At 45.3% G+C, this 25,336-nt stretch overlaps 2 protein-coding genes across 6 annotated transcripts in view; both read right to left on the bottom strand.

Annotated features, from left to right (window-relative positions):
• Positions 1-8,827, bottom strand: part of klc1a (kinesin light chain 1a) — a 46,647-nt gene extending 37,820 nt beyond the window's left edge. For all 5 annotated transcript variants that reach the window (XM_080480129.1, XM_080480131.1, XM_080480130.1 and 2 more), the window contains exons 1-5: positions 8,484-8,827; positions 4,872-5,139; positions 3,600-3,830; positions 2,109-2,187; positions 593-821 (exon numbers count right to left, since the gene is read on the bottom strand). In XM_080480129.1, the coding sequence (XP_080336255.1) occupies positions 593-821; positions 2,109-2,187; positions 3,600-3,830; positions 4,872-5,138 (806 nt within the window). In that variant the 5' untranslated portion in view covers position 5,139; positions 8,484-8,827. The remainder of the gene's footprint in view (positions 1-592; positions 822-2,108; positions 2,188-3,599; positions 3,831-4,871; positions 5,140-8,483) is intronic.
• Positions 8,828-13,465: 4,638 nt separating this feature from the next.
• The window catches only part of coa8 (cytochrome c oxidase assembly factor 8), a 12,398-nt gene continuing 527 nt past the window's right edge, over positions 13,466-25,336 (bottom strand). Inside the window, exons 2-6 of the mRNA XM_080480141.1 lie at positions 24,353-24,466; positions 19,740-19,937; positions 17,249-17,312; positions 16,254-16,344; positions 13,466-14,685 (exon numbers count right to left, since the gene is read on the bottom strand). Coding sequence (XP_080336267.1) covers positions 14,562-14,685; positions 16,254-16,344; positions 17,249-17,312; positions 19,740-19,937; positions 24,353-24,460 — 585 coding nt within the window. The 5' untranslated portion in view covers positions 24,461-24,466 and the 3' untranslated portion in view covers positions 13,466-14,561. The remainder of the gene's footprint in view (positions 14,686-16,253; positions 16,345-17,248; positions 17,313-19,739; positions 19,938-24,352; positions 24,467-25,336) is intronic.

Genomic DNA, 25,336 nt, shown 5'->3' with positions numbered 1-25,336 from the left:
CATTATTTTCTCTCTGGCGTCGTTGAAATCGCGTCGCCGCCGTTACCACGGTGAAAGAATTGGACGCGTACCTCGCTTTTAAAAAACCTGAGCGGCCAATTCAAGACAGTGAAACACATGGGAACTATCCAGTAAAATACTGAGTCAATCTTTTGTTCTCGTCTGCCCAAGCTGGGAAATGTCCTCTCTCCTGGTCGCTCTGCTGTCCTGTAAATCTCGGCTTTGAGAGGAGCTATGTTTGGCTTCCAGCTCTCCTTTGGAGGCCGGCCACCCGCCACTCCGAGGCTTCAGGGGACATGCCACCGGCTCGGAGGCTGGCATTATCACAGCTCTCTGTCTGGCAGGCGAGAAAAAACTGCAACTCAAGGTTGAAAATGAGCTACGACAAGGTTAAATCCAGGCACTTTGTTGATATCTGCTGAATACTGCTGAAAGGAATCCATGGAAGTGTCTGAGAGAGCCTGGGAAGGAATGTCAATGAGTCGAAGCTGCAGGAGGCCCAGGTACACCCGGTGGTGTTTAAAGGAGCGTCAGAGGATTAACCTGGGATCAAAGACGTCTGCAGCTTTGTGGAACCGGAACTGAGGATTACCTGTAAACCAGAGCCAGGATGTTGAGCATGGTGGCCACGTCGGGGTGGTCGTGTCCGGAGGTCTTCTCCAGGTCTTCCAGGGCCTGTTTGCAGAGCGGCACGGCCACCTCGTACCTGCCCTGCGAGGCGTACTGGATCACCAGGTTGTGGAGGGTCCTCAGGCGGGCGGGGATCTCGTAGCCCCCCTGCTGGGCGGCTGCCACCGCTGCGCTGCCGTGAGCCGGCTGGACTGCAGATAGGAAGTAGGAAACATTGAGTTTTACTGTCAGGCATTGTGTCAGGACACACTGCTGGCTGCAGGACACACTGCTGGCTGCAGGACACACTGCTGGCTGCAGGACACACTGCTGACTGCAGGACACACTGCTGGCTGCAGGACACACTGCTGGCTGCAGGACACACTGCTGGCTGCAGGACACACTGCTGGCTGCAGGACACACTGCTGGCTGCAGGACACACTGCTGGCTGCAGGACACACTGCTGACTGCAGGACACACTGCTGACTGCAGGACACACTGCTGACTGCAGGACACACTGCTGACTGCAGGACACACTGCTGGCTGCAGGACACACTGCTGGCTGCAGGACACACTGCTGACTGCAGGACACACTGCTGGCTGCAGGACACACTGCTGGCTGCAGGACACACTGCTGACTGCAGGACACACAACGTCTCCAAAGGTCTTTAAAAGCACAAAAGATTGGAATTCTTAAACCATTAAATCTGTGTTTTGATAATAGTTTATTTTCATACTGACTTTAAAGGCGTGAAGTGTCCATGTGTCCTACAAGTGTCCCTCAAGTGACCTTCATGTGTCCTACAAGTGTTATTGCTTCAGATGAAGCAGGAGATCTTCCTCACAGTAAAGGACTAATGTTGACCGTCTGCGTCAACACGGATGATCATGAGGAAAAAAATCTTTCTATTCAAAGTTTTGAACATAAAAACTGAGAATTTCATTTTTCTAACTTCTTTGTTTTTATTCAAGGTCGTGATGAAACATCTGGCTGGCAGGAATCAAATAAAATAGACTGTGTGTGTGTGTGTGTGTGTGTGTGTGTGTGTGTGTGTGTGTGTGTGTGTGTGTGTGTGTGTGGTCCTCTAATCTACACACCTTCACTGAACTGCCTCCACAAAACAGCAGCAAAAGTTTCTAACTATAACCTAACCCCCACTGCAGCATCACCGGATCACCGGTCTGGACCCCCCCCCCCCCCCACTGCAGCATCACCTGATCACCGGTCTGGACCCCCCCACAGCAGCGTCACCTGATCACCGGTCTGGACCCCCCCCCCCCCCACTGCAGCATCACAGGAAATGTCTTTTTACTTCACTGATGTGTTTTTAATAATTTAATTTCAATAATTCAGAATTGTTTGTGTTTCCAAGTCTATTTTCCTTCTTTCAGGTCAGTTTTATTGGTTCTAATCAAAGTGTTGATCTTTATTCTTCTACTGATCAGAACAAGGAACCGAGGGGAACATCAGGACCCAGGAGATGAACTGGAGGACTTACTGCCTGGGGCGGCGTCGTCCTGCTCGTCTGGGAACAGATCGTCTAGAGTCTCTTTGCTGGACTCAGAGTCCTTCTCCTCCTGGGGGGGTGGGGGGGTGGGGGGGTGGGGGGGTGGAAGAAGCTTCAGCATGAAGATATTAATCCGCCACAACAATAATTCATTATCAGGCTTGTATTACTTCAACTGGATTCCTATGAAAAAAAGATTCCAACAGATTTAATCAGGAAAAGTTTCTCCTCTAAATCTAAATTCCAAACTGCTGATCTGGATTGAAATCAGACTTTCTGTGATTTTAGTTCTTGTTGTTCTGAACTTCCTCCTTCCTTCTCTGATTCTTTATTTCTTTAGACTCCAGAAGAAAATCTGAAGGGTTCTTTTATTTCTGCAACTTTTGAAGCTGAACTGTTCTTGTTTGGAAGTTCTGAGATAATGTGAACAGCTCAGTGAACAGTTCTGAGAACAGCTCAGTGAACAGTTCTGAGAACAGCTCAGTGAACAGTTCTGTGAACAGCTCAGTGAACAGCTCAGTGAACAGCTCAGTGAACAGTTCTGAGAACAGCTCAGTGAACAGTTCTGTGAACAGTTCTGTGAACAGCTCAGTGAACAGTTCTGTGAACAGCTCAGTGAACAGTTCTGAGAACAGCTCAGTGAACAGTTCTGTGAACAGCTCAGTGAACAGTTCTGTGAACAGCTCAGTGAACAGCTCAGTGAACAGTTCTGTGAACAGCTCAGTGAACAGCTAGTGAACAGTTCTGTGAACAGCTCAGTGAACAGCTAGTGAACAGTTCTGTGAACAGCTCAGTGAACAGCTCAGTGAACAGTTCTGTGAACAGCTCAGTGAACAGCTAGTGAACAGTTCTGTGAACAGCTCAGTGAACAGCCAGTGAACAGCTCAGTGAACAGCTCAGTGAACAGCTAGTGAACAGCTAGTGAACAGTTCTGTGAACAGCTCAGTGAACAGCTCAGTGAACAGCTCAGTGAACAGCTCAGTGAACAGCTCAGTGAACAGCTCAGTGAACAGTTCTGTAAACAGTTCTGTGAACAGCTCTGAACAGCCAGTGAACAGTTCTGTAAACAGCTCAGTGAACAGCCAGTGAACAGTTCTGTAAACAGCTCAGTGAACAGCCAGTGAACAGTTCTGTAATCAGCCAGTGAACAGCCAGTGAACAGTTCTGTGAACAGTTCTGTAAACAGCTCAGTGAACAGCTCAGTGAACAGCTCAGTGAACAGTTCTGTAAACAGCTCAGTGAACAGCTCAGTGAACAGCTCAGTGAACAGTTCTGTAAACAGCTCAGTGAACAGTTCTGTGAACAGTTCTGTAAACAGTTCTGTAAACAGTTCAGTGAACAGCTCAGTGAACAGCTCAGTGAACAGCTCAGTGAACAGTTCTGTGAACAGTTCTGTGAACAGCTCAGTGAACAGTTCTGTGAACAGTTCTGTGAACAGTCAGTCAGGCAACAGGTAGAATAAAGAATAAAGGTCAGACTCACTGCAGGCGACAGGTCCTGGTCGTACTTCTTCAGCTGGTTCATGAACTCCAGGTGTTTCTTCTCCTCCTCCAGCTGAGCCACGTTCTGTTCGCTCCTCTGCAGCTTCTGTTGGGTTCCAGCCAGTTCATCTCTCAGCCACTGGTTCTCCTGGCAGAGCCTCCGGACCTGAGCCCTCAACTTCTGCTTCTCCGACTCCACCGAGCTCAGGTGGCTGGACAGCGCCATCATCACCTGTGTGTGTGTGTGTGGGGGGGGGGGGGGAATCAGTGACCACCTGCAGGAGGATGCTGATAGACGCCTCAAGTCAAGAAGATTTGTCATAAATTCTCAGCCTGCGCTCCGTCAACTGTGTAAAGTTGCGTTTTCAAAACCTTTTCATGAAGTCAAACTTCTCATGAGTCGTTTGACTTGTGAGTTTTTTTAAACATGAAGACAAACAAACCAGAAAACAGAGATGAAAGGAAACTTCTGACCTCTGACAGGGCGACTTTCAACCCAGAGAAACAAAAACTTAGCAACTTATTAAACACGACTGTTCCCGTCGTCTCACCTCGACTGTTCCCGTCGTCTCACCTCGACTGTTCCCGTCGTCTCACCTCGACTGTTCCCGTCGTCTCAACCCGACTGTTCCCGTCGTCTCACCCCGACTGTTCCCGTCGTCTCAACCCGACTGTTCCCGTCGTCTCACCCCGACTGTTCCCGTCGTCTCACCTCGACTGTTCCCGTCGTCTCACCTCGACTGTTCCCGTCGTCTCAACCCGACTGTTCCCGTCGTCTCACCTCGACTGTTCCCGTCGTCTCACCTCGACTGTTCCCGTCGTCTCAACCCGACTGTTCCCGTCGTCTCAACCCGACTGTTCCCGTCGTCTCAACCCGACTGTTCCCGTCGTCTCACCTCGACTGTTCCCGTCGTCTCAACCCGACTGTTCCCGTCGTCTCACCTCGACTGTTCCCGTCGTCTCAACCCGACTGTTCCCGTCATTTCACCTCGACTGTTCCCGTCGTTTCACCTCGACTGTTCCCGTCGTCTCACCTCGACTGTTCCCGTCTTTTCACCACGACTATTTGCGTTGATTCACCTCAACATGACGTTCCCTCCACTAACCAGTTTACATTAACGTTCCACTCAGAAGGAAACGAGTCCAGACTGGAGGGAACAGCTTTTCTAGAGACTTGAGGAGTGAATCTTTGTGCTTAAAACAAAAACACAGGATTCCGAGGAAGGAAGAAACATTTCATGTGTATAAAACAGCATAAGGAGTGAAACTGTACCTGGGCCTCGCTGAGCCCGAGCTCCAGCATCTCCAGCGACTTCTGGATCATGAGCGACTTCTCCTCCACCAGGACGGCCTCCTCATCCTGCTTGAGGCAGCGCAGCGAGCCCAGCAGGCCCCCCAGGATCGACTGGTGCTCCTGCTTCAGGGCCTCCAGGCCCTGGATCACCTGCTTGGTCCGTGAGATGATCTCCTCCTGGGACAGCTTCTCACCGGGATCCTCCTCCTCCTTCTCACACACCATGGTGGACATGTCCTCACGCATCCTGCAGCCAGGGAACAGTCAGAGGCGGGGAACAGTCAGGGGCAGGGAACAGTCTGGCTTCAGTCAGGAGTTCACAGATCAGCGTCAGGCAACTCGTCAAAACCAGCTAAATCTTTATGAAGGGGAAGCGTATAAGCTTGTGGTTACAACTACTCCACATCAATGAGCATGTCCAAGATTATTGTCATTATCATTTGATTTGTGGTAAATAGAAACACTTATGGCCATCGTAACTACTGCACATGCTCAGTAGAGACCATCAGAACAAAGTTTCCTTCGTGGTGTCATGACTCCCAGTCCATGTTCTCCTGGATTTGGTACTTTTATTTTGACAGTCACCATAATAACAATCCAACTTGGTACTTTTATTTTGACAGTCACCGTAATAATAATCCAACATGGTTTTCTTGTCAGCCCACACTACAGTAGCGTTACAGCACAGCCCATTGGTTAACTGTCAGTCAGGGGCTTGTCAATCACCCAGTTGCTGGGTGGGCGGGGCTAACAGAGTCACCTTCAATCACCCTGCAAGCGAGCCGAGGTCAGGTGAGGTCAGGTGAGGTCAGGTGAGGTCAGGTCAGGTGAGGTGAGCCGAGGTCAGGTGAGGTCAGGTGAGGTGAGGTCAGGTGAGGTGAGGTCAGGTGAGGTGAGGTCAGGTGATGTCAGGTGAGGTGAGGAGAGGTCAGGTCAGGTGAGGTGAGGAGAGGTCAGGTCAGGTGAGGTGAGCCGAGGTCAGGTGAGGTGAGGTGAGGTGAGGTGAGGTGAGGTGAGGTGAGGAGACAGACAACATGGATAAACAACCACCGACAAAACGCCCTGGAGGCGCAGAGAAGCAGCGACTAAAACCAATGAAAGCCCTGGAAGCAGCAGGACCACGTCATCTGCTCCAGCAGCACCATCTGCAGCCGGAGCAGCAATTAGCACAGAACCGACCCGCAGACCCAGCTTGATTCTGGCGCCCCCCTTCCGGCTTCAGGAAACTGACTGCTACTGCAGTACTATGGTATTTCTTTTTAAAGGGGACATATCATGCTAAATCCACTTTTTTAGCCCTTAAATGCATGTTGTTGTATATTTAGAGTGTTTAGAAGTACAGAAAAGTTCAAAGTAGTCTCTTCAGGTGCTCCGTTGATATCTTTATATTCTGTTTTGGTCATATTTTGCGATCGGTTTTGATTTTTCTATTCTCTATTACGTTTTTTGAACAATGACGTCACAGTATTCTCAGCGGAACTGCCAAATTAGGACATCGACACTTCGAGCAATCCGCCATTTTTGTTTCTCGCTGCGATTTTGTAGTCCAACCGAAGTTACGAGAGGATAAGTCGAAATGTTCGGTTGTTGGATGTAGTAACCCACAAGCTTCGTTACACCGTCTCCCAGCATCAGAACCTTTTCCAAGTGCCTGGTTGAGTTTTATTTTTCACAGAAATGTACCCACATCTGTGGGTAAGGTCATTTTTGTGTGCGCGAATCACTTTAAGGACGACTGCTTCAGCAACCTCCGCCAGTATAAAGAAGGATTTGCCGAAAGACTTGGTCTGATTGAGCGGTCAGTTCCTTCTATCTATGGAGACGACGAACAGAGCACTTCGGTAAGCTGTATATAACGCTAAAAAGTGTGATGATAAGACGTCCCTGTCATTGTTTTGTTAGCATTAGCAGTTGCACCGTCTTCATATGTTAGCGCTGTGTGCTCGTTTTAGATTAGAATGTAACTTCTGTGTTAAATAGTCGTTGTAATACAGGCAGTATTGTAGTAGTGGGCATGGATGGAGAAGTTAGTGTAAATATAGTAACACACCATTGCGTTACATCCATATGAAGACGTTGTTCTTCAGGTGCATCATGGTCATTTTCATCTGGCTCCACCGGGTCCGACTCTGGCTCCAACATGTATGGCTGGATGGACAAATCTTCCCTTGTTGACATTTTGTAAATAATGTGTGAATATAAAGTTTCTGCGCCGCTAGATAATTGTATCTGTTCTATCAAACTACAAAGATGGCCGAACAGGGTGGCGTTGAACCGAGTGTCACCTCTGCAACCTGGAGAGGAGGCGGGGTATGAAGAGACCGCCCCAAAACGAGTTGCTCTCAGAAGCACATCAGAAAAGGGGTAGAAAAGGGGCCTGTGGAGCTCTAATAATGAGGAATTCAGACCCAAGCATTGCAGTTCCGCGTTGTATAGACCACAACTGTATGATTTAGATGTAAAAAGGAAGGATTTAAAAGCATGATATGGCTCCTTTAAGACAGTCAGACCTTTAAGCCCTCACGGGCCACATAAAATAACGTGGCGGGCCACATTTGGCCCGCGGGCCTTGGGTTTGGCACACGTGTCTTAGTGGACGGGGGAGGTGTACTTTAGTGCTTTATATTGAGCTGTGTTCCTTTTAGTTTTGTCCAACTTCAAGCCATTAACATACATCAATGGGGAGAAATGATTAGGAAGGATAAGTATACATTCCACCACCACCCATTACAACCTCAATAACAAACACCACGTCAAACTAGAACCTTTACAACAAGTTCAACAAAAACTGAAGGTGATAAAGCTTTGTCAATGTGGAATCAATGATGATGTGTATCTAATGAGTGTATATGTACTGGAAAGAATATAGTAATAAATTGGGGGGCATATATATATATATATATATATATATATATATACCCCCCAATTTATTACTATATTTTTTATATATATATATATATATGCAGATTTGTGGGCCAGTTGGAGCCAAAAATGCCAGTGGTGATTTTTTGCCCCAGTCCACCCCTGATAACAATCCAACTTGTTCTCCCCACTAGAATGTCCGTGTTCTACCAGTGTCCATGTTTAGAACTCATTGTTCTGTGTGCGTGTGCGTGTGTGTGTGTGTGTGTGTGTGTGTGTGTGTGTGTGTGTGTGTGTGTGTGTGTGTGTGATACACACTCCAGCTCCTCATGAATATCAATGAAAGGAGTCATGGATCATCACATGACAGACTCCCATCTTCTTCTTCGTCATCATCCCCCCCCCCCCTCCCAGCCTGGAATCCCGGCTTTAGTCCACCCTCCATCGGATTAACCTGCAGAACCAGTCGGCCGGTTCCTCCTCCGTCACACCGTCGCTCCGTGCCAGGCGGGCGGCGTCTAATTCCCGCAGCCAACCGTAAACACCGACCGATAAACATGCAGCAGAACCTCAAATCAACGTGGTGTGAATGATTTACTTCCACTGTGATAACTGACAATCTCATGACACAGCGACGTTTCATCAAACTCGCAAAAAGACGCCAAATTGTGCGAAAAGTGTTAATTGGCTAATGACGGCGCTCCAGGGAGTAGACGCGGCCATCCTTACCGTTCCCCGGGACGTCCGCTGCCAGTCCAGCACGGTGATAGCGCTCCTCTCCCCGCCTCGTCCGCGCTAAACGACCCCCCCTTAAAACGACGTCTTCCGGTGAGTGAGGCTGAAAGATGAGCGCGATGCGGCGGGTTTCCAGGCTGCTGGAGCCGCGGACGCTCCACCGCAGCTAGCCCCGAGCTAACCGTGTCAACACGCCGAGATCAGTGCGCCTCTTCCGGCTGCACGGCGAGCCCGCAGCCCGCTGCGTCCATCCCCGGAGAACGACCCAGAGAGTGGCTTGGTCAGGAGGCGAGCCCGCGGAGGTGACAGCTGCCCCCCGGTGAACAGGCTGGAGGACTGACGGGCTGCGCGGAGCGTGAAAATGGCGTTCCCCGGCTCCCCCCTCTCCTCCCCGGACACACTGATGTCATCCCCGGATTAAAGGGGAAGCTGCGGTCAGAACCGCGGAGAGAACCGGCGCGAGAACCGGGGAGAACCCGGGCTTCTGCACCTGCTGCTGGGAAAACTGATTCTACTGGGAAAACTCTGATTAAAACTGATTATACTGGGAAAACTCTGATTGTACTGGGAAAACTGATTATACTGGGAAAACTCTGATTATACTGGGAAAACTCTGATTATACTGGGAAAACTCTGAGTACACTGGGAAAACTGATTCTACTGGGAAAACTCTGATTAAAACTGATTATACTGGGAAAACTGATTATACTGGGAAAACTCTGATTATACTGGGAAAACTCTGATTGTACTGGGAAAACTCTGATTATACTGGGAAAACTGATTATACTGGGAAAACTCTGAGTACACTGGGAAAACTGATTATACTGGGAAAACTCTGAGTACACTGGGAAAACTGATTCTACTGGGAAAACTCTGATTAAAACTGATTATACTGGGAAAACTGATTATACTGGGAAAACTCTGATTATACTGGGAAAACTCTGATTGTACTGGGAAAACTCTGATTATACTGGGAAAACTCTGAGTACACTGGGAAAACTGATTATACTGGGAAAACTCTGAGTACACTCGGAAAACTCTGATTAAAACTGATTATACTGGGAAAACTCTGATTATACTGGGAAAACTCTGAGTACACTGGGAAAACTGATTATACTGGGAAAACTCTGAGTACACTGGGAAAACTCTGATTATACTGGGAAAACTCTGAGTACACTGGGAAAACTCTGATTATACTGCGAAAACTCTTGAGTACACTGGGAAAACACTGATTAGACTGGGAAAACTGATTAGACTGGGAAAACTCTGATTATACTGGGAAAACTGAATACACTGGGAAAACTCTGAGTACACTAGGAAAACTCTGATTATACTGGGAAAACTCTGATTATACTGGGAAAACTCTGAGTACACTGGGAAAACTCTGATTATACTGGGGAAACTCTGATTATACTGGGAAAACTCTGATTGTACTGGGAAAACTCTGATTATACTGGGAAAACTCTGAGTACACTGGGAAAACTGATTCTACTGGGAAAACTCTGATTAAAACTGATTATACTGGGAAAACTGATTATACTGGGAAAACTCTGATTATACTGGGAAAACTGATTATACTGGGAAAACTCTGAGTACACTGGGAAAACTGATTATACTGGGAAAACTCTGAGTACACTGGGAAAACTGATTCTACTGGGAAAACTCTGATTAAAACTGATTATACTGGGAAAACTGATTATACTGGGAAAACTCTGATTATACTGGGAAAACTCTGATTGTACTGGGAAAACTCTGATTATACTGGGAAAACTCTGAGTACACTGGGAAAACTGATTATACTGGGAAAACTCTGAGTACACTCGGAAAACTCTGATTAAAACTGATTATACTGGGAAAACTCTGATTATACTGGGAAAACTCTGAGTACACTGGGAAAACTCTGATTATACTGGGAAAACTCTGAGTACACTGGGAAAACACTGATTAGACTGGGAAAACTGATTATACTGGGAAAACTCTGAGTACACTGGGAAAACTGATTATACTGGGAAAACTCTGATTATACTGGGAAAACTCTGAGTACACTGGGAAAACTCTGATTATACTGCGAAAACTCTTGAGTACACTGGGAAAACACTGATTAGACTGGGAAAACTGATTAGACTGGGAAAACTCTGATTATACTGGGAAAACTGAATACACTGGGAAAACTCTGAGTACACTAGGAAAACTCTGATTATACTGGGAAAACTCTGATTATACTGGGAAAACTCTGAGTACACTGGGAAAACTCTGATTATACTGGGGAAACTCTGATTATACTGGGAAAACTCTGAGTACACTGGGAAAACTGATTATACTGGGAAAACTCTGAGTACACTGGGAAAACTCTGATTATACTGGGGAAACTCTGATTATACTGGGAAAACTCTGATTATACTGGGTAAACTCTGATTATACTAGGTAAACTGATTATACTGGGAAAACTCTGAGTACACTGGGAAAACGCTGATTATACTGCGAAAACTCTGATTATATTGGGAAAACTCTGATTATACTGGGAAAACTCTGAATACACTGAGAAAACTCTGAGTACACTAGGAAAACTCTGATTATACTGGGGAAACTGAGTACATTAAGAAAACTCTGATTATTCTGGGAAAACTCTGAGTACACTAGGAAAACTCTGATTATACTGGGGAAACTGAGTACATTAGAAAAACTCTGATTAGACTGGGAAAACGGATTATACTAGGAAAACTCTGATTATACTGGGGAAACTGAGTACATTAGGAAAACTGATTAGACTGGGAAAACTCTGATTATACTGGGAAAACTCAGAGTACACTAGGAAAACTCTGATTATACTGGGAAAATGGATTATACTGGGAAAACTCTGATTATACTGGGTAAACTCTGATTATACTAGGTAAACTGATTATACTGGGAAAACTCTGAGTACACTGGGAAAACGCTGATTATACTGGGAAAACTCTGAGTACACTGGGAAAACACTGATTAGACTGGGAAAACTCTGATTATATTGGGAAAACTCTGATTATACTGGGAAAACTCTGAGTACACTAGGAAAACTCTGATTATACTGGGGAAACTGAGTACATTAAGAAAACTCTGATTATTCTGGGAAAACTCTGAGTACACTAGGAAAACTCTGATTATACTGGGGAAACTGAGTACATTAGAAAAACTCTGATTAGACTGGGAAAACGGATTATACTACGAAAACTCTGATTATACTGGGGAAACTGAGTACATTAGGAAAACTGATTAGACTGGGAAAACTCTGATTATACTGGGAAAACTCAGAGTACACTAGGAAAACTCTGATTATACTGGGAAAACTCTGATTATACTGGGGAAACTCTGATTATACTAGGTAAACTCTGATTATACTAGGAAAACTGATTAGACTGGGAAAACTCTGAGTACACTGGGAAAACTCTGATTATACTGGGGAAAGGGAAACACTCCCTTTAACAGAAAGAAACCTGCAGAACCAGACTGAGAGGAGAAGAAACCTGCAGAACCAGACTACTTTTGGTTTTCTTTATATACTTGTACACATGTCGCCGTGTTTCCGTCTGTTCTGTGATTCCTAATATGACTTGTTAGAGAACTCTTGTTTCGTCTCATAAAGAAAAGTGTGTAATGTTCAGTCTGGGTTCCAGGAGGACCTGGGTCAGGACTGGTAGAACCTCTGTGCTGCTGTTGGTGTCCTTCAATGCAGACTCAAAACAATTTCATCCTTTAGGGGGCGCTGTCTGACTTCAGAGTGAGACAAACTCCTGGACAATCATACAGAGGTTGGACTGGGACTTTGTCTCTTCTTGAAAGAAGAATGTAATAAAATTGTCTTAAACTTTTTCAAATCGCTCCGTCTGATTCCTGTTTTCTGTCTCTGTTTTCTGTCTCCATGAGGTTTTCTGTCTCTATGAGGTTTTCTGTCTCCATGAGGTTTTCTGTCTCTGTTTTCTGTCTCCATGAGGTTTTCTGTCTCTATGAGGTTTTCTGTCTCCATGAGGTTTTCTGTCTCTATGATGTTTTCTGTCTCCATGAGGTTTTCTGTCTCCATGAGGTTTTTTGTCTCCGAGGTTTTCTGTCTCCATGTTTTCTGTCTCCATGAGGTTTTTTGTCTCCATGAGGTTTTCTGTCTCCATGAGGTTTTCTGTCTCCATGAGGTTTTTTGTCTCCAAGGTTTTCTGTCTCCATGAGGTTTTCTGTCTCCATGAGGTTTTCTGTCTCTGTTTTCTGTCTCCATGAGGTTTTCTGTCTCTGTTTTCTGTCTCCATGAGGTTTTTTGTCTCCAAGGTTTTCTGTCTCTATGATGTTTTCTGTCTCCATGAGGTTTTCTGTCTCCATGAGGTTTTTTGTCTCCGAGGTTTTCTGTCTCCAAGGTTTTCTGTCTCCATGAGGTTTTTTGTCTCCGAGGTTTTCTGTCTCCATGAGGTTTTCTGTCTCCATGAGGTTTTCTGTCTCCATGAGGTTTTTTGTCTCCAAGGTTTTCTGTCTCCATGAGGTTTTCTGTCTCCATGATGTTTTCTGTCTCCATGAGGTTTTCTGTCTTCCTGAGGTTTTTTTGTCTCCGAGGTTTTCTGTCTAGGGACTTCTCCTGACACTTGTACTCTTGATAATGTAAGTACTATTTATTTAAATGATTACGTGTGTTTCTATCTAGTTCATTTATTTCTATGCATTTTGTTTTGTGCTGCATCTCAGAATCTATGATCCCTTCACTACTTCTATTCTGCCATAAAAGGCTTATTTTCTTATATTTACAGAGAGTTCATGCCACTACATGAAATACATAAATACATACATACATATTTCCCACTGAAGCAGTGTCTCCAACCCGTTTGACTCGTGGTCCCTCACTCAGCCCAGTGTGCTCCCCACCGGAGGAAAAGTCTCACTCTTTGTCGTGTCACAAAGTAAATCTCATGAAAGTGTTGATATTTTCAAAACCAAACAATTACTAAGAAAATGAGTCCAATCTTGACATGAAATCAATTTTAATGAAACCTTCTGGTGCAAAATAGTGAAATGTCCCAAAAACTGTTGCATTCTGGGAGTTTTTCCCGACCGAGGTCAGTTCAGAGTAACCAGCATGTTTTCATGGCAGAATCACCATATTTCAGTTCGGCTCCAAAACTCTCAGACTTTTATTTTAAAAGGTCAAAGACATTTTTACTATTTCCTTGTTTGTTTGGCCTGGGTGGCGCCCCCTCATGGACGGTTTGGTTAAACACCCCTCACAGCTTTTACTGCAATGAGAAGTTCATAATTAGAACTTGTACACACACACACACACACACACACACACACACACACACACACACACACACACACACACACACACACACACACACACACACACACACACACACACACACACACACACACACACACACACACACACACACACACACACACTTTTCCTCTCCACCTTCCGACTCGTTGAGTTTACATCACTTAATGTTCAGAGGAGGACGGTTACAGTCGTTAGAACTACTGAAGTACTGGACTACTAAACTACTGGAGTACTGAACTACTTGAGTAATATCAGTGAAATGTAATTCTGGCTGAAACCTGCTAGTTTCTCTGTAGTACGCACTGCAGTTCTACTGTAGTACACACTGTAGTTCCTCTGTAGTACGCACTGCAGTTCTACTGTAGTACACACTGTAGTTCCTCTGTAGTACGCACTGCAGTTCTACTGTAGTACACACTGTAGTTCCTCTGTAGTACGCACTGCAGTTCTACTGTAGCGCACACTGTAGTTCCTCTGTAATACGCACTGTAGTTCTACTGTAGTACACACTGTAGTTTGTCTGTAGTACGCACTGTAGTTCTACTGTAGTACACACTGTAGTACGCACTGTAGTTCATCTGTAATACGCACTGTAGTTCTACTGTAGTACACACTGTAGTTCATCTGTCGTATAAACTGTAGTTCCACTGTAGTTCCACTGTAGTTCTACTGTAGTACACACTGTAGTTCATCTGTCGTACAAACTGTAGTTCCACTGTAGTTCCACTGTAGTCCCCCAAGAGTGACCAGCAGGGGGAGGCATTGTGAACATTGGCTTCATTTTATTGTTGGGGGCGGGGCCTGTTGCTTCTGCTGCTGCCTCCGTCACTGACACTCTTCCACAGGTTGTTCAGGGCGACTTGGGCCATGAGCAAGGTGATGCTGAGGTTACGTCGGTACCATTCCCTGGAAAGAAGAGTGACGCTGCGTGACTTTCACCCTTTACAAATACGTAAAAATTCACTGAGCAAGAAAACCTGCACAGGATTCAGTCGTTCTCTCAAGCTCCTGGGAGGAGCTAAAGCCCACCTGGAACACCTGGAACCACCTGACAACACCTGGAACCACCTGCCAACATCTGGAACCACCTGACAACACCTGGAACCACCTGACAACACCTGGAACCACCTGCCAACACCTGGTACCACCCGCCAACATCTGGAACCACCCGCCAACATCTGGAACCACCCGCCAACACCTGGAACCACCCGACAACACCTGGAACCACCCGACAACACCTAGAACCACCTGCCAACACCTAGAACCACCTGCCAACACCTAGAACCACCTGCCAACACCTGGAACCACCTGCCAACACCTGGAACCACCCGCCAACATCTGGAAACACCCGGAAACATCTGGAAACACCCGCCAACACCTAGAACCACCTGCCAACACCTAGAACCACCTGCCAACACCTGGAACCACCTGACAACACCTGGAACCACCTGACAACATCTGGAACCACCTGACAACACCTGGAACCACCTGACAACACCTGGTACCACCCGCCAACATCTGGAACCACCCGCCAACATCTGGAACCACCCGCCAACATCTGGAACCACCCGACAACATCTGGAACCACCCGCCAACACCTGGAACCACCCGACAACACCTGGAACCACCCGACAACACCTAGAACCACCTGCCAACACCTAGAACCACCTGCCAACACCTAGAACCACCCGCCAACACCTAGAACCACCTGCCAACACCTAGAACCACCTGCCAACACCTGGAACCACCCGCCAACATCTGGAAACACCCGGAAACATCTGGAAACACCCGCCAACACCTGGAACCACCTGACAACACCTAGAACCACCCGCCAACACCTGGAACCACCTGCCAACACCTAGAACCACCTGACAACACCTAGAACCACCCGCCAACACCTAGAACCACCTGCCAACACCTAGAACCACCTGCCAACACCTGGAACCACCCGCCAACATCTGGAAACACCCGGAAACATCTGGAAACACCCGCCAACACCTAGAACCACCTGACAACACCTAGAACCACCCGCCAACACCTGGAACCACCTGCCAACACCTAGAACCACCTGACAACACCTAGAACCACCTGCCAACACCTGGAACCACCCGCCAACATCTGGAAACACCCGGAAACATCTGGAAACACCCGCCAACATCTGGAACCACCTGCCAACACCTAGAACCACCTGCCAACACCTAGAACCCACATGACAACACCTGGAACCACCTGCCAAAACCTCGAACCACCTGCCAACACCTGGAACCACCTGCCAACACCTAGAACCCACATGACAACACCTGGAACCACCTGCCAACACCTGGAACCACCTGGGACCCACCCCACACCTCCCCAAACTACATGGAACCCACCTGACCACCTGGAAACCACCTGGAACCCACCTGACCACCTGGAAACCACCCCACACCTCCCCTAACTACCTGGAGCCTCTGCCCTGGCGGAGGAACACTCACCTGTTGTAACTGGAGTGTCGGGTTCGGTTCTTGTCAAGGAAGCTTTTGTAAAACTCTGACATCTCCTCAGTGTTCAGGTTCCGCCGGCGTCCTGACAGAACACACACACACACACACACACACACACACACACACACACACACACACACACACACACACACACACACACACACACACACACACACACACACACACACACACACACACACACACACACACACACACAACCAGTCGTTCAATATTGATCTTAATAATTATTATAACATCAATCAGATGTTGGAGGAGTAAAAATTATCGAGAGGATTCAGGCCTTTGTGTGTGTGTGTGTGTGTGTGTGTGTGTGTGTGTGTGTGTGTGTGTGTGTGTGTGTGTGTGTGTGTGTGTGTGTGTGTGTGTGTGTGTGTGTGTGTGTGTGTGTGTGTGTGTGTGTGTGTGTTGACCAAGTGAGGACGGGTCGTGGAGAGAGCAGCCAGTGTGAATCATGTTAAATAATCAGGTTGTAGCTGCAGACGGTGGAAAATAAATGGACATTGTGAAGTGAAGGAGTGAAAGTACCGAATGTAAAGTAGAACAGTGGTTCCACATACAGAGAATATTAAAGTAGAACAGTGGTTCCACATACAGAGAATATTAAAGTAGAACAGTGGTTCCACATACAGAGAATATTAAAGTAGAACAGTGGTTCCACATACAGAGAATATTAAAGTAGAACAGTGGTTCCACATACAGAGAATATTAAAGGTTCTACATACAGAGAATATTAAAGGTTCTACATACAGAGAATATTAAAGGTTCCACATACAGAGAATATTTACTGAGTCTGTTGCTGAACCTGGTTTCTCTTTTACTTCATTTAAAAATGTGAATTTTGGACCTGAAGTAACTTTCAGCAATGATAAAGAATAAAAAGCAGATATAATCTATCAGATATATTCTATAATCTATCAGATATTCTATAATCTATAATATTTGAGGGGAAGCTGGACTGTCCTCACCGTTGTCGTCACGCAGCGTCAAACCTTTGGACTTCAGCTGCGAAATGATGAAAGCTTCTTTTTCCTGCAATAATTTCAAAAAGAAATCACAAAATAGAAATACTACAGTGAAGAAGTAAAATAAATGATGTAGGTGTTTTATTGAGAGACGTCAGTTTCTTTTGGTTTTGCAAACTGAGCTTGAAAAACATTTGAAAAACAGGAAGAAGGCTTTTAATCAGGTACAGAACATGGCGCCATGCTGCCACCTGCTGGTCAAACTAAGATAAAACACTTTGTCATTTGTCGTTGAAACTGTGTGTGTGTGTGTGTGTGTGTGTGTGTGTGTGTGTGTGTGTGTGTGTGTGTGTGTGTGTGTGTGTGTGTGTGTGTGTGTGTTCTTCCTGTTCGTTTTCATAATTTCTCCTTTTCAAAGTTTATATTTTTCATTTCATTTCATTATTCAGAATTACATTTTTATTGAATAAAAACTTGCATTTTGTTTATTAAAAACCTTTTCATCATTTCCTTTATTAATTTATATGAATTCTAACATTTCTAAATTAACGTCTCGTTTTGTTTGGATCTGGAAAATTTAATTTCTATGACTTCATGATATTCTGGGTTATTATTATTATAGGTTATTATAGGTTATTATTATAGGTTATTATTATTATAGGTTATTATTATTATAGGTTATTATTATTATTATAGGTTATTATAGGTTATTATTATAGGTTATTATAGGTTATTATTATTATTATAGGTTATTATTATAGGTTATTATTATTATTATAGGTTATTATTATTATAGGTTATTATTATTATTATAGGTTATTATTATTATAGGTTATTATTATAGGTTATTATTATTATTATAGGTTATTATAGGTTATTATTATAGGTTATTATAGGTTATTATTATTATTATAGGTTATTATTATTATTATAGGTTATTATTATTATAGGTTATTATTATAGGTTATTATAGGTTATTATTATAGGTTATTATTATTATTATAGTTTATTATTATAGGTTATTATTATTATAGGTTATTATTATAGGTTATTATTATTATTATAGGTTATTATTATAGGTTATTATTATTATTATAGTTTATTATTATAGGTTATTATTATTATAGGTTATTATTATAGGTTATTATTATTAAAGGTTATTATTATAGGTTATTATTATAGGTTATTATTATTATAGGTTATTATTATAGGTTATTATTATAGGTTATCCGAACGCCATGGTTGATCACATCAGTTAGTAGGTTCCACTTCCCTCCTCTTCCTCCTCCTCTTCCTCCTCCACCTCCTCCCCCTCCTCCTCCTCCCCCTCATCCTCCTCCTCCTCCCCCTCCTCTTCCTCCTCCCCCTCATCCTCCTCCTCCTCTTCCTCCTCCTCCTCCTCCTCCACCCCCTCATCCTCCTCCTCTTCCTCCTCCCCCTCATCCTCCTCCTCCTCCCCCTCCTCTTCCTCCTCCTCCTCCCCCTCCTCCCCCTCATCCTCCTCTTCCTCCTCCCCCTCATCCTCCTCCCCCTCATCCTCCTCCTCCTCTTCCTCCTCCTCCTCCTCCCCCTCCTCTTCCTCCTCCCCCTCATCCTCCTCTTCCTCTTCCTCCTCCCCCTCATCCTCCTCCTCCTCTTCCTCCTCCCCCTCCTCCTCCTCCCCCTCCTCTTCCTCCTCCCCCTCATCCTCTTCCTCCTCCTCCCCCTCATTCGACACCATTGGTCACTCCGTCCTCATCCTCCGTCCACAATCACTTCTCCTCTGGGACTCAGCTCTCCCCTGGCTCTCCACTGGTTCTCCTCTGGGACTCAGCTCTCCCCTGGCTCTCCACTGGTTCTCCTCTGGGACTCAGCTCTCCCCTGGCTCTCCTCTGGTTCTCCTCTGGGACTCAGCTCTCCCCTGGCTCTCCACTGGTTCTCCTCTGGGACTCAGCTCTCCCCTGGCTCTCCTCTGGTTCTCCTCTGGGACTCAGCTCTCCCCTGGCTCTCCACTGGCTCTCCTCTGGGACTCAGCTCTCCCCTGGCTCTCCTCTGGTTCTCCTGTGGGACTCAGCTCTCCCCTGGCTCTCCTCTGGTTCTCCTGTGGGACTCAGCTCTCCCCTGGCTCTCCTCTGGTTCTCCTCTGGGACTCAGCTCTCCCCTGGCTCTCCACTGGTTCTCCTCTGGGACTCAGCTCTCCCCTGGCTCTCCTCTGGTTCTCCTCTGGGACTCAGCTCTCCCCTGGCTCTCCACTGGTTCTCCTCTGGGACTCGGCTCTCCCCTGGCTCTCTGCTGGTTCTCTACTGGCTCTCATCCTCTCCTCCGATCTTTTACAAACAACTACTATCCATCCAGAACTCTGCTACAGTAGGACAGAGGGACAGTAGGACAGAGGGACAATAGGACAGAGGAACAATAGGACAGAGGGACAATAGGACAGAGGGACAGTAGGACAGAGGGACAATAGGAAAGTCGGGGAAAGGGACAGACGGGCAGCGGCTCTCTGGGACTGGACCTTGCTGAAGCTGACGTTCTGTTTGGTCCAGAAGTCGTGGTTCCAGTCCTCTGTCTCCTGCCTCAGGCGTCTCAGTCGTGTCTCCAGCTGCGACTCGTCCTCAGGGACTCGGTAGACAATGGGACGCAGGTTGGACAGGGGGTTCGGGGGACCGATCCAGTCGTGAGTGGTGCTGGCTGCCGGTCTGACGGCGGAACGCTACACAGAAACACAAAATTAGCAACGGTTCATATGAAGCAAACTCCACCTCCTGAAGGTTCTCCAGCAGTACTACTCGTCCCCATACCTGGACTGACGTCCCAGAAGTGAAGACAGTCTGTCCTCTCTGTCCCTGGCTTGTTTCAGTTTTAAAAAGTGTGTTGCTCCAACCAGCCAATCAGAGATCAAACCCTATATAGTGTCATCGGGGGTTTAGCCAATCCCAATCAAGGGAGGCCCTCCCTTTGACTCCTCCCACAATTAGGCAGCTCTGCTCTGGCACATGGCACCACCAGAGGAAGTACTTCTTCCTCTTCCCAAGATGGGCATGTGTGGGCGGAGCCAGTCCAGCTCACACAGACACAGCAGATTCTGAATGTAGCTCCTATGATCCAATATTCAAATGAGGAAAATCAAGGAGGAGCTAGAAACTTAGAATACTGAAGGTTTCTGGACCGACCAGACCAGGAGGAGGAGGAGAACAGGAGGAGGAGGAGGAGGTGAACAGGAGGAGAACAGGAGGAGGAGGAGGAGGAGAACAGGATGAGGAGGAGGAGGAGGAGAACAGGAGGAGGAGGAGGAGGGGGAGGAACAGGAGGAAGAGAACAGGAGGAGGAGGAGAACAGGAGGAGGAGGAGAACAGGAGGAGGAGGAGGAGGAGGAGAACAGGAGGAGGAGGAGGAGGGGGAGGAACAGGAGGAAGAGAACAGGAGGAGGAGGAGAACAGGAGGAGGAGGAGAACAGGAGGAGGAGGAGGAGAACAGGAGGAGGAGGAGGAGGTGAACAGGAGGAGGAGAACAGGAGGACAGGAGGAGGTGAAGAGGAGGAGGAGGAGGTGAACAGGAGGAGGAGAACAGGAGGAGGAGGAGGAGGAGGTGAAGAGGAGGAGGAGGAGGAGGAGAACAGGAGGAGGAGGAGGAGGTGAAGAGGAACAGGAGGAGGTGGTGAAGAGGAGGAGCAGAACAGGAGGAGGAGGAGGAGAACAGGAGGAGGAGGAGGAGGAGAACAGGAGGAGGAGGAGGAGGAGAACAGGAGGAGGAGGAGGTGAAGAGGAGGAGGAGGAGGTGAAGAGGAGGAGAACTATAAAGTGAAATAAAACCTGTGAAACTCTGTTTTCCTGCCTTCTTATTAAAAATGTTAATCACAGCAGATCATTTAAAAAAACTAAAAACTTTACATTTCCATCATTTAAGGTGTTAAATTTTATTTGTTCTCTTCCTGAAATCAAAGTGATTCTGAAGAATCACAGTTAAAACCTAAATGAAACCAGTTGGTACTTTTAATGAGATTTTACTTCTTCTTTTTTTATAAAACAAACTTCAACATTTTTTACTTTAACAAAAATAAATCAGGTTGTTTAAATTCACTTTTTCAAATGAAATTATTATTAGCGCTGTTATTTTATTGACTATCAAAACTAATTTAAGTATTTAATAAAGTATTAGTTTTATAGAAATAGTTTTAGTGTTAAATATAAACTATTTCTATTAGGATTTTTTATATTATTATAGTTTTAAACTTCATCAAAAGTGAACTTCATTTTTAATCCATTAAATAGTTTAATAGGTAGAATTTATTATCTTTAAATGAAATATTACTGGTTCATGTTGAATATTTTAAGATAAAATGGAATTTGATTTCTTTGTGTTTTTTATAATTACTTTAAACGTTGAATCATTTTTATGGATTATTTTAATCTCACATTGGTAAATCCCAGCAGGTTTAACTACATTTTAATGTATTTTTTGGTTTTATTTTTAATTCTCTACTCATTTTTAGGGTCCGAGCACTGAAAGCGCCGAAGGACCCCATTATTTATCATTATTATTATTATTATTATTATTATTATTATTATTATTATTATTATTGTTATTATTATTGCCCAGAAAATTATGATCAGTTGTGGGGGGTTAAACATCCATAGGCTAACGTCTATTCATAGCCATAGCGCCATCTGCTGGTAGGAGGAAGCTTCAGGATGTATATTTTCAGGTCCCAGGGCCCCGGACTGTGAGATCCCTGAGGCAGGTGGAATAGCAGAGGATTGACTCTGGACAGGAATGAACCAATGAGGTGGCTTCATTCAGTCAGGTGACTCCTTCCCCAGAATCCAGCCGTTCCGCTCCATGGTTCAGTTCATGTAAAACCTCCCTGATCAGCAGCTTTTAAAAACTTTACTGTGGAACTTTAGCCACACGGCAACTTCAATCATCTTTTTTTCAAAGCATGAAATTATGCAGGAATTCAGTTTGTTGTACGTTTTGATGCTGGAATCGTCAGAACTGGATCAAATACGTAGAAGAAATGAGCCAAAAACACACAAACGTCTGGAAAGGAGGCGAGTCGTTTCTTCTTCCATTCTGGCTGGGGCGTGGTCTGCTTTGCATACGGCACCACAGTGTATGGCTTCATTTGCATACGGCACCACAGTGTATGGCTTCATTTGCATACGGCACCACAGTGTATGGCTTCATTTGCATACGGCACCACAGTGTATGGCTTCATTTGCATACGGCACCACAGTGTATGGCTTCATTTGCATACGGCACCATGAGAGGAATATCCTCTTCTGACATCCACAGCTTCACATCATTACATGTTGGATCTGCTTTTTTCTGAGTGACGAGGTGTCGGGCACTGTGTATTATTGTTAGATTGAAATGTAATGAAATAAGTGAACTGATGTATTTTTTGTTCATAATATCCTGCAGTTTCACGGTGTACGGTGCTGGTGCCTGTTCTGAAGAACAATGAAAGAAAAGAAAAATAAACGTTTGCACCCGTCGAGCTCCACGCTTTCTTCTTGATGCCAAGGGCAGCTACACAGGGCTTGGCCAATTGCCAAGCCCGCCATGGAACAGGAAGTGGAATGTAAACAGTCTGATCGGCCTCCAACTTGACATGAGAGCCTGACAGCTACATCACAATGATGACCATCAGCTATTGCGCCACCTGCTGGAACCAGGAAGTACGGTCTACATAACCTGTCCATGGTGCGACTGACCCCAAATTCACACGTTTCATAATTCGCCATCATACGCTGACGGACAGCCTCGGTCCTCGCCCACAACAAGACCCGTTCAAGGTTTTCCTGTCTGGTTTGATCTTCCACATGTAACAGAAGGAGATTGATTAGAGTTTTTTATCCTGCAGTATTATTTCTCCTCTGCTCATTATCAGTTTGAGGTCATGTGACGTCGACTGATTAACACGTTTTCTTATCAGCTGAGAACAAACGTCACCATGAGGAGAACTAAGCAGAGCGTCCAGACTCAGAGAGCACTAAACAGGTCAAAACTGAAGAAACAGGTTCATTTCTTCTCACCAAACCAACAATTAAAACCAGACAAACAGGACGACGTCCCACTTTATAATCTACATTTACCTGCTGAGCTTCTCTTAATAGATTCACTTCAATAGAAAACACATTTCTTTTACCACATTCTTACATTTTTAAAGTGAATTTTGTCCTATTTGATCTACTAATTGTGTTCATATTTGTTTTTGTTTTATTTTACAAACAAAAGCTCTATAAATGCGACCTGAGCACATTATACAATGTTTACAATTTAGTTTAGCGCAACTTTTGCAAACATTTGTTAATTGTACAAATGTAGTGAATTACATGCAAGTGATTCAATCTTCCTTTCCTGTTAATTTGACCGTTAAATGCAAAAAAACATTGTGAGGCACTTCAGTCAGTCCTACAAACTGTAGAAGTACCTGTTGGTATTGTGAATACTACGTACTTTGCAGCTGTAAAACATGAATGAATTTGTTTGAAAAGAGACGACATTAGCCATTTCTGAACTATGTATGGGTGGGTGAACAAGAGCATTTTATTGTGATTTAATATGCAGCAGGGTGCAACATTCCACCCCCTACACTGAGCAACATTCCGCCCCCTACACTGAGCAACATTCCGCCCCCTACACTGAGCAACATTACACTGAGCAACATTCCGCCCCCTACACTGAGCAACATTCCGCCCCCTACACTGAGCAACATTCCGCCCCCTACACTGAGCCTGTTCTGGCTGTGAAGGCTGACAATGGGTTTAAACTGAAAGTTAGGCTGGTGCTTTAAGATGCGTGCAACACAATACCAGATACACCAATCAAGTTTCATTGACAGCAGAATGCAGCATTTTGGGGTTCATTCAGGCTGCAAATGTGTTTAGATTTCACAGAGGAAGGAGAAATTAGACATACAGGAGTGTCAACAACAACAACAACAACAACAACAACAACATATGAATTGTGTGTCAGCGCTGCACAGAAACAATCATATCAATAAACTGTTAAAACACCAGCTTGAGCCGGTTGTCCCGCGGTGTTTGAGCTGCACAGGGGAAGGTGAATAAAGAGTGAATAAAGAGTGAATAAAGAGTGAATAAAGAGTGTGAGAACACTGACTTTGGGCTGCGTGTCTCGCGCTGTTTGGCTCTGCGTGGAGCTGCACAGCCTCCTGAAGGTGAACACAGCGACGCTCCTCCTGCACGTGACCCGCCCGGCGGCGCTCATCCTCTCCTCCACCGAGAACACAAGGAGCGCGTCTTCACACTCATTAATAAAAGTACAAACTAACGTTGAAACCCGTCAATAACGGGGATTTTCACGTTAAATAACCACTTCAGGGTGGATGTTTCTGAGTGGCAAACAGGCCGTGTGATCACGTGAGCACAGCGAGGAGGCAGAGGTGCGCTTGAAAGTGTCACCGGCACATCTCGGGACTTGGCGTAAGAAACGGAAAACTACATTCCCATGTTTATTCTTGTCTTGCCCGAGTGGCAAGGCGCAAAGATTACTATCCTAGGTGGCCGTTTAATTCTAATCATTAATTATTATTATTATTATTATGCCATTTTCTAACCCTACCCCCCCCCCCCCCCCCCCCCCCCCCCACACACACACACACACTCAGCGTTTAATGATTAAATTTGACTATTCTTCTGGACTATCCAGACGTTCTGGTTCTTGGGATTATTCTTTTATCTTTTCATAAACCAGGTTATTCGTCATAACCTTTTTAAATGTTACCTTCTACAACTAATGTGGCTTTAATAGTCTTTTTTAACAATTAAAAAAAAAAAAAAAAAAAGCTTTACCATTAAAAAAAAGACTCAAAGGCTCCACAAACTGAACATCGTCTTCCCCGCCCATCCCATTAAGACCAAACGGTACAGCGCTCTGAGGAAATGGAGCGCCCCAAATGTTGGACAACCAAAACTAACCCTCGGTTACAACTCGTAAAGTCTCTTACACAAAATATAACAATTTTTTTCAGTTAACTGTAAGCGCAACATACTTTAGCACAACTTTAATAAATGTTTGACGGTATTTGTTTTAGTAAATGTCGGGTAGGTACCAAACGATATGGTTAAATGAATGAAATGGCAG

This window comes from Lipophrys pholis (genome assembly GCF_963383615.2).
Source record: "Lipophrys pholis genome assembly, chromosome: 14".
Lineage (NCBI taxonomy): Eukaryota > Metazoa > Chordata > Actinopteri > Blenniiformes > Blenniidae > Lipophrys > Lipophrys pholis.
The sequence above is the reverse complement of the archived record's forward strand: the minus strand, read 5'-3'. Positions and strand labels throughout refer to the sequence as shown.